Source organism: Pogona vitticeps, chromosome 6, assembly GCF_051106095.1.
Source record: "Pogona vitticeps strain Pit_001003342236 chromosome 6, PviZW2.1, whole genome shotgun sequence".
NCBI classification, from domain to species: Eukaryota; Metazoa; Chordata; class Lepidosauria; order Squamata; family Agamidae; genus Pogona; species Pogona vitticeps.
Window position 1 is genome coordinate 25840015 of NC_135788.1, and position 12656 is coordinate 25852670.

Sequence of the window (12656 nt, forward strand, 5' to 3'; positions counted from 1 at the left end):
GAAGACTGTAGCTTGCCTGCCCATTTAAGACCAAGAGAAGTGGACTTGGTGAAAAAGCTTTATCATTAGTTTTGCATCAGTATGGAGACACCATACAGTGGGGTCTTGACTTGAGAACTTAATCCGTATTGGAAGGCGGTTCTCAAGTCAAAAAGTCTGTAGGTCAAGTCTCCATTGACCTACAGTGCATTGAAAGCTGATTAATCCCATAACAGGCCGTTTTTGTCCCATTTTGGTTTTTTTCTGGTCTGTAAGTCAATTCTCAGGCTGCAAGTCAAACCTAAATTTTGCGGCCAGAGAAGTCTGTAACTCAAAAAGTCTGTAAGTCAAGCTGTTTGTAAGTCAAGGGTCCACTGTACTGGCTTGTGCTGAGAGCATTTCTCCAAGGAAGATAGACAGGCAGTTGCCTTATATTGAGTCAGATAATTGTTCCATCTGGCCTAGTATTGTGAACTCTGACTGGCAGTGGGTCTCCACCGTTGCAGGTAGGATTTTTTCTCTATTCTACCTGGTGATTGTTGGTATTTCTTGGCAATCTACAGTCCAACTACTAGCCACATCTCACTCTGCTTAGCTTCCAAAATCAGACCAGATCAGTGTCTTCATAAAAGGCTCCTACATTATTCCCTTTCTTATCAGTTTCTCAGAGAATGGAAGAGTTCTTTTTATGGAGTACTGGTCCCAGAATCCCCCAGTCAACATGGGCAGTGTGGGTATTCTGACTGTTCTGGAAGCTATAGTCCCCCTGACCCTGCCCATCCCTCAGAAAGGCACTTTCTGAAGCTGTGATGTTTCCAGAGTTGAGAGCAAGCCTGGCAGCTGATTGTGACAGCTTTGGAAGATTGTCAAGAAAAAAAACCATGAACACACTTGTAAAGGACAAAAAAGGAAAAAGGGAGACAAAGAAATGATATGGAGTAAATAAAAACATATACTGTGCAGCCTCCCTCCAGCATTGTACAAATCTCTCTAGAGGCATGTGGCAGAGACTTGACAGTTCTGCAGATGTGGAGAGCCATGTGAAAAATGATGATCATTAAAAACAGAAGGCAGAGCACAGGGTCAGTGGCACAGTGCTAAGGCATTAGTAGTCAAGAAGGAAATGAATTTCTCTGCAGTTTGGGGTAACAGCATCATACAGAAAATGGTTTGCAGGTGGCATGGAAGAAAACCTATAAGCAGTTTTAATCTTGACTAAAACTATCCCCCCTTTTTTTACACAGTATCTTCCCTACTATCACTTCAGCATACACGTAGAAGAATCTGGCTTTCCATTTAGTAGTTAAAGCTTTGCCCTTATGACCTAAGACCAGATGCTATAATTTTCCTGCTCAGAAAGCATGTTTCTCACCATATGTAATAATCACAAGCATCACATATGACAATTGCAGAGAAAGCATGTTTACCAGCGTATATACATGTAGCATACACTATATGGGCCTGGGGAAAATAACTGTGGTATCCCAGTGTACATGTAGCAAGACAAAGGAAGGAAGGAAGAAGTGCAATACACTCTTTGCTTTCCTATATTTTCCTAATAGGAAGTGTCCAGGGCATCTTGCTGCTGGAAGACTCTCCTATTTCACATGTAAGACCTGACTGGACTTCAGTTCTGGTGCTGGGATAGTATTCATCTCCATATCTGAAGGTTGTAGGCCATTTAGGGGATCATTATAGGTTACACAAGATAAACAGCCCTCTTCTTCAGCAGTGAGGATGAGGTAAAGTATGGCTGTATTTGGGTTATCTGCGTCATTAGATGTACTACCTAGTCAGCTGAGAAGAAAACAGTGCAGCTTCTTCCCACATAATAAAATGCCTGTTTATAGACACTAATGGGCAAGTTTTAAAAATGAATGTGGTTTGTTATACTGAACCAAGGTAACTGAATAATAGCATGACACATTTTTCATCTATGTATACTCATTTATATTTACATGCTTGTACCATTAGGAAGGGTTATGCATAATGTATCTACTTGTAATTAGTTTGTACTTATTTGTACTGAGACCACAACAGTCATGTTTCAAAAGTTACATAACAGAGTTGTGGCCAATTGCCATGGATATTCTGGGAGCTGAAGTCCAGAAAAGTAATATTTGCCATTTTAGAGCACAGAAGTCTTAAATTCAGTTTCTAGTGCCATGTACTGCTGCTGCATGAGCTATACTACATCAATGTTCTCTATGAAGAGGTGCCTTTAAAAATGTCTGAAAACTACAGGTTATGCCAAAATATGTGTTGGAAAAACTGATGACCAGTTTTACTATACGTACTAAGCCAAACTTTGCATCTGCTGTGTCCATTTTCTCACCATAAAGAGATATTTAAAGTACTAGCTGGAGTCTTGAAAACAGAGATGGGGGATATGTAGACCTAGAGATGTTATTGGAGTATAACTCCCACCAACCCAAGACAACACAGCAAATGGAGAAAAATGAGTTGCAGTGCAAACACATCTGGAAGATTATACATCCCCATCTCTCCTTTAAAGTCTTGAATATTTTGTTCATATTCAAGATCACTGCTTAGTTTATTTTTATTTATTCATTTTATTTATATCCCGCCTATCTAGTCGATTAAGACCACTCTAGGCAGCTTTACCCAACGTGTTTTGTGTGTATGGTTCTTATCAAGAGCATTTTGCTTTTAAACTGCCTCTAACTATAAACATGGGTTATCTCTGTCTTGTTGTGTTACAGCAATGGTCGCTACTCTTGACACCTTGAACGTGTTCCTCTGATTTCATCCATTAGTTTGTGCAGGTCTCTTTTTTCCCCTTAGAGGAGAGAAGGGACTGGTTTTTTTCTCAAAAAGACAGACCCCTATAATGTGCCGTGATCTATTATACGAGCCTATTTTGGCTCCTAGGGAATCCACCCCATCAAAATCCAGTTTATGAATATAGTTGATATTCAGAAAACAAATCAATTTTTTGGACCACAACTCCACAAACTGTTCAGTGTGTCCATGCTGACTGGAGGATCTTGGTTCTGGTAAAAAAAAAGAAGATGGACAGGGACAACTATTTAGAGCTGAACTATTCTCAACCAGATACTGTACATGCAATGAAGACAATGGCAATGGGAAGAGCTGGAACCCTGTGTAAGTAGACAGGAAGCAGCTCTGATAGCAAGGAAAGGGGGAAAAATAGAGGTACTGGAATTATGGATCCAAGACAGAAGTTAAAGCTGGGCACTGTCTTTGTTGCCACCCACACTGCAGACAGAAAAGTAGTTATAGTAAAACCTACGTGTTTCGAGGGTTTGGTTTGGTTTGATTTTCATTCATTAAACAGCTATAGAAACTCTGGTCATGATTGTTATGGATATTCCATGATTGGTGTTGAAAATTCTTCCAATATTAATGAAATTAAAACAACTGGGAAACAGCAGAAAGACCTGCACTGTAGTAATACACAATGTGTCCTTAGTAGGTCACCAAATGTGGCCTGACATTACCCCTTTTTGATAAATTGTTAATTATACTGTTTTTTTTTTAACAGTATCAGTGTGTTGCTTTTTTCCCCTAGGAAAAGACCTTTCTGATGCAGTTTCCAAGCTGACAAACTGGTTATTATTTCCTAAGTAAATCCTACACAATCTCTCAAATACCAATAAGCCTTTTTAATTAAGACTTACCATTCAGAACAAGGAATTACACGTAGTGTGCCCACCAGATTTGTGGGAAATGAAATGGACAATTCACCCAAGTGTTGTTTAATTTCACAACATTTTTGGAAAATAGGGGAACTCAGTAAAAATGTGGTTTGAACACTGCCTTTTTATTTTTTAAAAAAGAGTACATGTGAATTAAATAAATGCATAAATCAAGCCAAGCCAGCTTGTGGCTTACAGCAATGTGATAAACAACTTTAAACAGTATATGAACAGTACAGTCCTATGCATTTAAACCCAATATTTAAGTCCCATTCTTTTCAATGATCCCTACAGTTTTAGCCTAAGAACTGCTTATTCAGAAAGTTGTAATACTGTACATGTTAAGGTGCAGTCAACTTTGATTTCTTACCCTGTTTCCCTGAAAATAAGACCTAACCTGATAAAAAACCTTAGTATGGTTTTTCTGGATGCTCATAAGCCTTACCCCAAAAATAAGCCCATTAAGTGAAACCCCGCCCTCCACCATTGTGCAGTAACCAGAAGATGGCATGACTATATTTGAATAAATGTAGATTGCTGTACATGAAAAAAATAAAACATCACCTGAAAATAACCCCTAATATATTTTTGGAGCAAAAATTAATATAAGACCCTGTCTTATTTCCGGGGAAACATGGTACATATATGAATGGGTCGATGGGAAATTAAAGCCTATAGTGTAACAATTGTTTCAGTTAATATTTATGGTTCCCAAGTACAGTACAATATATTTCTTTAAAGCACTGCAATTGTAGTGACATTGGATGAATATCTCAGTGGTTTAGGTATGTTGTTGTGGAGCCAGAGGTTGGGAGTTCAATTCCCCACTGTGCCCCCCTGAAGAAGGGAATAGCAACCTACTTCAGAGTGTTCTTGGTCTGGGGAAAACCTTGAAAAGGCTGCCATAAGTCAGAACTGACTTGATGGCACATCATCATCATTAATTTTTGTTAAAAGGTTATTGTGACACCAACAGGGTAATTAGGGGTAAAATAACTTTATTCCTGTTTTGTTCCAAATTATTGCTTCCCTGTTTCAGTTGTTTTGTATTCCAGGAGTAGACAAGACCTAGATTGAAACTCTAGATCCTAGTCCTCTCCCTTGGCTGAGCCCAGAAAAAGACCTAACCATCCTTCCCCTTTGGGCAACACAAGTTCTTTCATTTGAACAAAGAACAAAAAAGGTGTTTTTCACTATGTCATGAAAACTATCAGGTGCTTTACTCTCATTTTGGGTCCCTCCTCCCTTCTTGAATCAGCCACTTTGCGTGCATGTTGCATTTTTAAAGACCTCATTGTCCAAATAACATGTTTCACAGTTGAGAAATGGTACCTTAAGACTGCAAACCCTCTAAACATCTCTCTCCTTTCCTGGTAATGGAGATAGGATACTAGTGAATTACGTAATCAAACATTTGCAGTGCTTCAAAACATCCATTATCAGCTTCTTCCAAGAAGCTGCCTCATGTGGCTTAATGGCATGGCTGGCCCTTATGGATCCTCACCTGGTGATGATTTTCATCAAAAAGTGAATAGGTGATCTTTTAGCCTGGCCATTGCTGTTCCAGTCCATCATGTTGCTAAATTCCCTGTTTATAAAGAGAGATTAACTGGAAAATTTCAGACCTTGGCTGGCTTTAGTGTGGCCAATCTGTTTAGTTTTAATTCAGTGAAAGAACCAGCAATCTCCACGACGCTTTACTCATTCCCCAGTCAGTTGGTCCTTTTTGTTCTACTTCATCTTGTATACAGTTTGAAAAGCAATGACTTGTACATATTGTGCGTTTTAAAGTTCATAACAGCCCTTGAGTTTGGGGCATATTCTTGGCCACACTGCTATCACACAGCTCCAAAATCAGCTTTAGATACACTTCACTTTGCAGCCTATTCCTCCACAGGATTCTCACTTTTTTATTCCATTCCTTACCTTTTGGAATTTCTTTGCTTACCTGAATAGATGGATTGTCCTATATATCAAATTAGTGGTCTATCTCCTAATGGCATATCCATGGTGCCCAGTATCATGTGTAGTGCTGTCTTAAATTAAACTAAGTACATTAAAATAACCATAGTTTTGAGACCACATTATAACTTAGGCAGCTGTGCAGTCTGCTCTTATGCTCAAGTCTGCTCTAATGCAGAAGTACATACATTAGGTTTAATCATTTTTAGAACACCCCCTGAATTCCATTGAACTTGAGACACACAAATCAATTGTTTCAATAAAACTTGTTTAAGCATGACTATGCCTACATCTATCCCTAAGCACAAAATCTCAGTATAGTCTACTTTTGTTTCCATTCTTCAGTATATTTCTTTTCAGTTTGTAAACATTATTTATTTATTTATTGAATTTGTACCCCACACATTTAGTCTAAATATGTGAGTCTAAGTTATCACAGAGGGATTAAACCATGCCCTCAAGGAAAATACATCTTTTAAAAAATGGAGATACTTTTTTCACTGCTAAATTGTGGTGTCAGGAGTTACATCCTTGTCTACTCTCCTTGTGGGAATGTGGCATTTTACACTTTAGACTGAGAGGCCTGTATATATTTATTGTCATGCAAATGCTTAGAGAAATTGCAGTGGAACATGATACCTGACTAATCAAATTCAAGACTAGAGTTCCCACACTGCCTTTGGTGCCAATAAAGGTGTTATAGACCTGCACACACTTTAAAATAGTGTCGGGGGAATTTTTTAAGACAAAGGGGGAAAATGTTTTAAATAAATACATAAATAAAATGTTTAAATATGCAAATATTTCACCTGCAAAACCACTGTAAATATCAGATTAAGCAAGCATTCTTTAAAGTGGACAAGCATTCTGCATATGATTAAAAGCACTGCTTATCAGCACTGTGGAAGATTCAGGTTTGGAAGAGATTCCTAGACTTGTACAGGCAAGCTAAAGATCAGGCCATAACTATCTGGGTCCAACAGGCCTTATTTAAGCTTAAACACCCATTCGATTTTTCTGCACAAAGGAGAAAAGTATGGGATATTTTTTTCTTTGTCGTCCCACGATTTTTTGGGCAAAGTAATACAGTATCCAAAATTATCCTAGCATTTTTCTTGTTTTCCATCTGGAACTTCTGCTCAGATTAGAGGGCACCCTTTTCCTGGAAGTATTCTGCCACTTAAGGGGAGGAAAAGGATGTAAGCCGCCTTGGGTCCTTTTTAAGGGGAAAGGGGGGTAAAAACAGTTTAAATCAATCAAATAAATAAATGTATCGGATCCCAGCAGGCGAGGGTTATTGTTGTTTTCTCAAGCCCTGGCAGAGGGTTTCCCAAAGGGCGCTGTGGGAAACAGGATGCTGAGTAGGTGAGCCTTGAAGTCGAAAAACCAGCCAGGTGGAGAACGTTTCCAGCCCCGGGGCACGGCCGTCATGCAAGGCGTGTAGCCCTGGGGTGGTCCCTTGTGAATTCCTGGGCTCTGATCTACGGCTTCCTCGCCTGGGCAAGGTTGCGAAAGAGCCCGAGCCTTTATAGATGAAGGTCGGGACGGCGGGGAATGGGAGGGGAGGCGAGCCAAGACCTCCCGGGAGGCCAAACCCCAGCGGCGAAGCTCGCCCAGGCCGGGCGCGCTGGGGAAGTAAGCCGGCCTGCTCCGACCAACTAGCCGGGTCGCGGTTAGCGTGGCTTTGGCGCCTTTCCTCCCAGTTCCCCCCCTCTCGCCCAGTGGGGCAAACCATTGCGGCGCGCCGAGGAAGCGAGGGCACCTGTCAAGCGCCTTTGGCCCCCGGGCCGACCCGAGTTGGCCCCGGTGGGTCGGCGGCTCCCCCGGGAGGGAGTATTCGCCCCGTCTGAACAGCCCTCCGGAGGCCGAGCGGGCAGCAGGAAGCCCGGCTGGGACCGAGCGCGGGAACCTTTCCTCCTCCCTCCCATCCCGTGCCCCCGCGCAGCCTCCTAACACAGCCGCCGCCGCCGCTGCCTGCAATGGCGTTGAGGAACCCGGTCGGCGGCTTCGGCGGCTGGCCTGGCCGGGCGAGCGGCGGGCAAGCGCGGTGCCGGGCGCTGCTGGCAAGCCGGGGTGAGGGACGGCGGCAGGAGGAGGAGGAGGAGTAGCCGCTCCTGCTGCTGCTGCTGCTGCACAAGCCGGCGAGCCGTGGAGGGAAAAAAAAGCAGAGGAGGAAAGGCAGCTGGGCTTGTAACGCCCACTCTCCCGGGTAAGGTAGCGAGGCGAATTTGCAAATGAAGGGGGGGGAAGCATTTTTTGGGGGGGGCGGACTCCGTCGCTGGCCTTCTGCAGGAGCGGCAGCTTTTGTTCCTACTGGTTCCCCCAAGCGGGTGGTTCCTGGCGGGGCTTTGGAGCACCACCTGCCCTGCTGCTGTTCCCTTGCACGGTCCTCTGCATTCTTATACAGGCGCCGCCGCCGCTCGCCCTCCTGTTGCAAGGTGCTCTTTCCCTCCCTCCCGGGGAGCGTGGCGGCCGCGGCTTTGCCTTTCGAGGGGGGCACCAGCGGTTACCTTGGGCGACAATTTCCCGCCACGGGTGAGGGGCGTGAGGAGAGAAAAAGAAAGCACGAAAGATTCATTCTCTCTCTCGCTCTCTCTCTCTCTCTCTCTCTCTCTCTCTCTCTCTCTCTCTCACACACACACACACAGAGAGAGAGAGAGAGAGAGAGAGAGAGAGAGAGAGAGAGAGAGAGAGAGACTCCACTCTCACTTCCTCGCTCGCTGCTGCTCGTGTCACCTCAGAGAGACTTCCTCTCTGGGTGTCTTTTTTTTTTCACCCTTCCCTTTTGCACGGCTTGTGCAAAATACACCTATTGCACATTCTTCCTTCCCTTCGTGAGGGTTTGCAAAGGGCTCTTTCCACGCTCCAGGTCTCCTCTCGCTTCTCGGTTGTCATTACCTCTCCCTCCCTCGCCCGCCCTTTCCCCCCCCCCCACACACACCCGCCACGGTTGAGAGAGAGAAATGAGAGGGAGGGAAAGGCGGGCGGGCGCTCCGCTCTGGAGAGAAGGGATTTGGGGTGGGCATGAGCCGCCATCCTTACCCCCCCACACACCCCCGAATGTTGCTTAGGAGCAAAGCGGCGCTTAGTCGTCAAGGCGGGCGAAGAGAGACGCAATACGGGCGCGCGAGGCTCCTAATCTCTCTTTCTCTCACACACACATACACACACACACAATCCCGGCGGGCGGGCGTTGCGGGGTGGACGGGAGTCAGGGGAGGAAGAGCCCAGTCCGGGCTGGAAGGTAGGCAGGCAGGATCCGAGCAAGCCCACATGTGTGCGGCGAGGGTCCCTTGAGGAGCTCGTAGCTGCAGCGAAGTTATAGCCTAGCCGCCGCGGCGGCGGCCACAGAAGGGCGCGAATGAGAGATTTTGCTCCCCTTTATTATTATTAGTCATGCGCTCCTCTTCTGGATCGTTTCTTCAGGGCTGCTTGCTAAGGCGGGGAGAGAAACCCGCTTCCTCCTCCTCCTCGTCCACTCTCACAACGACGCCGAGGGACAACTGCCAGCTCCCGTTTCTTCCTCTGCAGGAGACGGGGACCCTCAGAATTCATACAAATGCATGGGATGTACCAATGGCGTTGACATCCAGGCTGGGAAATTGAGAGGTCAAGCCTGCATCGAACGTTTCGTTCTTCTTTAAACCCCTCTTTCTCCCCCCTTCCTTGTTTCATTGTACCGTTTACGGTGCTTTGTCGCGCTGAATGTACCAGAGAGGGACCAGGCAAGTCTTGCTCGTATCAAATTATTTGCTTTCTGCGAGTTTTAAATGGCATTGCATGCGATTTTTCCCCCTTATACTCCTTCCCCCAGTTTCTGCAAGCCGGTGTATTAATTTGGCCATTTGCTGGTGGTGTGGTCTGGAAATGAAGCTGGTGGTGACTGCAAAGTGCTACCTGTCACTCATGGCTGCATTTCACTATCTCCATGGTAAAGAAATGTTAGTTACCTGGCTCTTTGTCATCATTGGAAGGAAACTTTAGCAATGGAATATATATCTACACTGTAGTGCTGTTTTAGGCTTCAATAACTGGCATGTTTTTTTATCTTTAACACATAAAAATGATTCAAGGGTGGAGAGTAACATCTTAAACAGTATGCATGGTGGACTGTATATTCATCAACTTTTTCTGACTGGATCATTGTTATGTGTTTTCCTCTGCTTACACTGATTTTGTGCTGTTATATGATATGCTATGTAGAGCTATTCACAGGCTATCAAATAACCAGCTGGTAGAAAAAAAAAGGTTTGGGACTTGGTTCTGTTCAAAGCTGTGTCCCTTAATCTTGGACATCTGGGAACAAGATAATTACTCATTTGTGACAGGAAAACACTTAATTTCACATCTTTGTAATAGCTAGGGCCTGGATGCTGAAATCGGGTAGAATCCTGCTTTTGCCTTGGCTTAAATTCTGAATCTACTGCAGGTGACCATGTTGTCATATTGTAATTAAGACTTGAAATAGTCCCATTATTTATTCCTTTTCTTTACCCCTCCCCCCTTCCAGACAGCTGGAAATAAGTGTCATTGGGCTTCCCAGGTCATACCTCACCTACATCATTGCCAGGATCAATGTGCTTTATTGAGAGATGAAATTGAGAGGTGAAATGACACCAGATGCCTTCCTATTATAACCGTTTCCCTTTTATAGGAAGAATTGTTATAAAATTGATATAAAAATTAAACAAGGATGACAAGTTTAAAACCCACAATGTAATGAAGCTGCTTCTTTGTATTGCAGGTGCAGTCAACATTTTCTTTTGGAAGTAACCCTGTTTTCCATTTGGAATTTTGTTTTGTCGTGGGCCGCGTCTGGAGGATTGTCTGTCTACCTGTGAGCATGGCCTTGGCAAAATCTAGCTTCCTTTAAGCATTTCCCACAATCTCAACAGGAATTGTTTGGGTACAGCAGCCACTATGTCTGTTGGTTTAACATTCCGAAAATAAACATGATGAAGACTGAGTGTTCAGGGGAAAGATCAACCCTCCGAAGTGCCTCTCCTCACAGGAATGCTTATAGAACTGAGTTCCAGGCATTGAAAAGCACCTTTGACAAGCCTAAGTCAGATGGCGAACAAAAGACAACAGAAGAAGGAGAGGCTTCTCAGCAAACCAGGGGAAGGAAATATGGATCTAATGTCAACAGGATTAAAAATTTATTCATGCAAATGGGCATGGAGCCCAATGAGAATGCTGGTAGCATGGCAAAAACCAGAGGTAAAGGTGGCCCTGTATCCCCTCAAAGAAGAATTAGACCTAAAGAGTTTGTGGAGAAGGGAGATGGATCAGTTGTGAAATTAGAGTCTTCAGTTTCTGAAAGGATTAGTAGGTTCGATGCTATGCATGATGGTCCCTCTTATTCCAAATTTACCGAAACACGGAAGTTGTTCGAAAGAAATACCCGTGAACCAGGGCATTCCAATCGCTACTCCCCAAAGAAAGAGAGGTCAGTTTCTAATAATGAACTTCAAGATGAATTGTGCAGTTCTAAGTCTAACAGAGGAAGTTCAGATTCACTGGACAGTCTTAGTTCAAGGACAGAGGCTGTTTCTCCAACGGTGAGTCAACTTAGTGCCGTCTTTGAAAATACTGATTCACAAAAAAATGTCCTGGAAAAGGCTCAGAATGATGAAGAGTACTCTGTAACTGGTCACTATCCATTAAACCTTTCTTCAGTTGAGACAGATTTGTCTTCCACTGTTTCAAACCTTGATAATTTTAGCCCCATAAAAGATGCCAGTGCTTGGCCTCCAGTAGCCGAACAAAGCACTGCTACAGCATCTGTTGAGAATTCTCAGGAAGTGAGCAGTAAGTCATCATTGGTTAATGATGTTTCTAAAAGCTCTTCACCTATTTTAAAAACAAGTGGAATACAAAATAAGGGTACCTGTTATGAATCTGTTGACACACATGAAACAACTCAGCAAGAACCAACAGATGGGCTTGACAGGCAGAGTGCGGGTGAGACCTTTATGAAGAATAAGGCAGACACAGAACCTGAAGTAACGTCTTCACAGCAAAAACAGTTCTCAGATGGAGGTGAAACTGCGGAAGTATCAGGAAACTTAATAGCTGGTGATGACATTGCAGTTGCTGAAACTTCACATTCTGTCGGCTCCCACTGCAAAAATACAAATGGAAAGGAAGCACAGGAAGACCTGAATAACTTTCAGAGTTCTCATGTGTATATGCACTCTGATTACAACGTTTACAGGGTACGATCAAGATACAGTTCTGACTGGGGGGAGACAGGAACAGAACAAGATGATCAGGAAGACAGTGATGAAAATTATTGTTATGAACCTGACACAGGAAGTTCTGAAATTACTGGATTGCCGGAAGAAGATGAAATCCCAGCAAAGAGAAAAATTAAGTTTAGCACTGCTCCAATAAAGGTAAGTTTCAATGGTCTGCTTCCTGAATGTGCATGTACTCATTCCAGTTTCTATTTAGTAGTAGTGTTTTTTAGTTTTTAAGCTTAATTCAGACATTGACTTTGGGCTAGTTACATTTTTGATTTTAACAGGAAAATGAGGATTATTCTAAATATTTGAACATGTTCTAAGTTTTAATGATACATTTTTGTGGTTGACCTAAGATGGTGTCTTTGGTAGACATTTATTTTATTTTCTAAATTTTAATACTGCTTTTCATCCCATGGGCTTGATGAAGTCTTTTAGGTTGCTATATTTGCAATGGGCAGGTGAGCCATCTTGACCTTGACTGTGGCAAACAGTCCTCAATCCAACCTCTGTGTTATCTTGAGAGGTACTATTTGGTGGGAATTCAGTGGCTAAGTTCATTTCATCACTTAACTATGATTCAGAAGAACAAAGGAAGCTGGATTGAATGTTATTGTTCATGTGGAATAAAACCACATAGAGAGCTAAAGTAAGGGTGCAAAGTTGTTAGGCCAGAGTTACTTAGAAAAGTGCCCTTTTGAAAGTCAGGTATGAGTCAGATGCTAAAAGTAACTGATTCAGTAACTCGGTTAGCTACTTGTTTTGTGTGGAGTGCAGTTTTAGAAGATAG

General features: G+C 43.3%; 1 protein-coding gene across 14 annotated transcripts in view; it reads left to right on the forward strand.

Moving 5' to 3' along the window:
* The first annotated feature begins 7691 nt into the window (after positions 1-7691).
* PPP1R9A (protein phosphatase 1 regulatory subunit 9A) overlaps positions 7692-12656 on the forward strand; it is a 162061-nt gene continuing 157096 nt past the window's right edge. For 10 of the 14 annotated variants that reach the window (XM_073003197.2, XM_073003200.2, XM_073003201.2 and 7 more), the window contains exons 1-2: positions 8850-9346; positions 10366-12019. In XM_073003197.2, coding sequence (XP_072859298.2) covers positions 10574-12019 — 1446 coding nt within the window. In that variant the 5' untranslated portion in view covers positions 8850-9346; positions 10366-10573. Of the gene's footprint in view, positions 7831-8849; positions 9347-10365; positions 12020-12656 lie in introns of those variants that run through there. The other 4 variants (XM_073003196.2, XM_078378708.1, XM_078378706.1 and 1 more) reach the window with 3 other exon arrangements.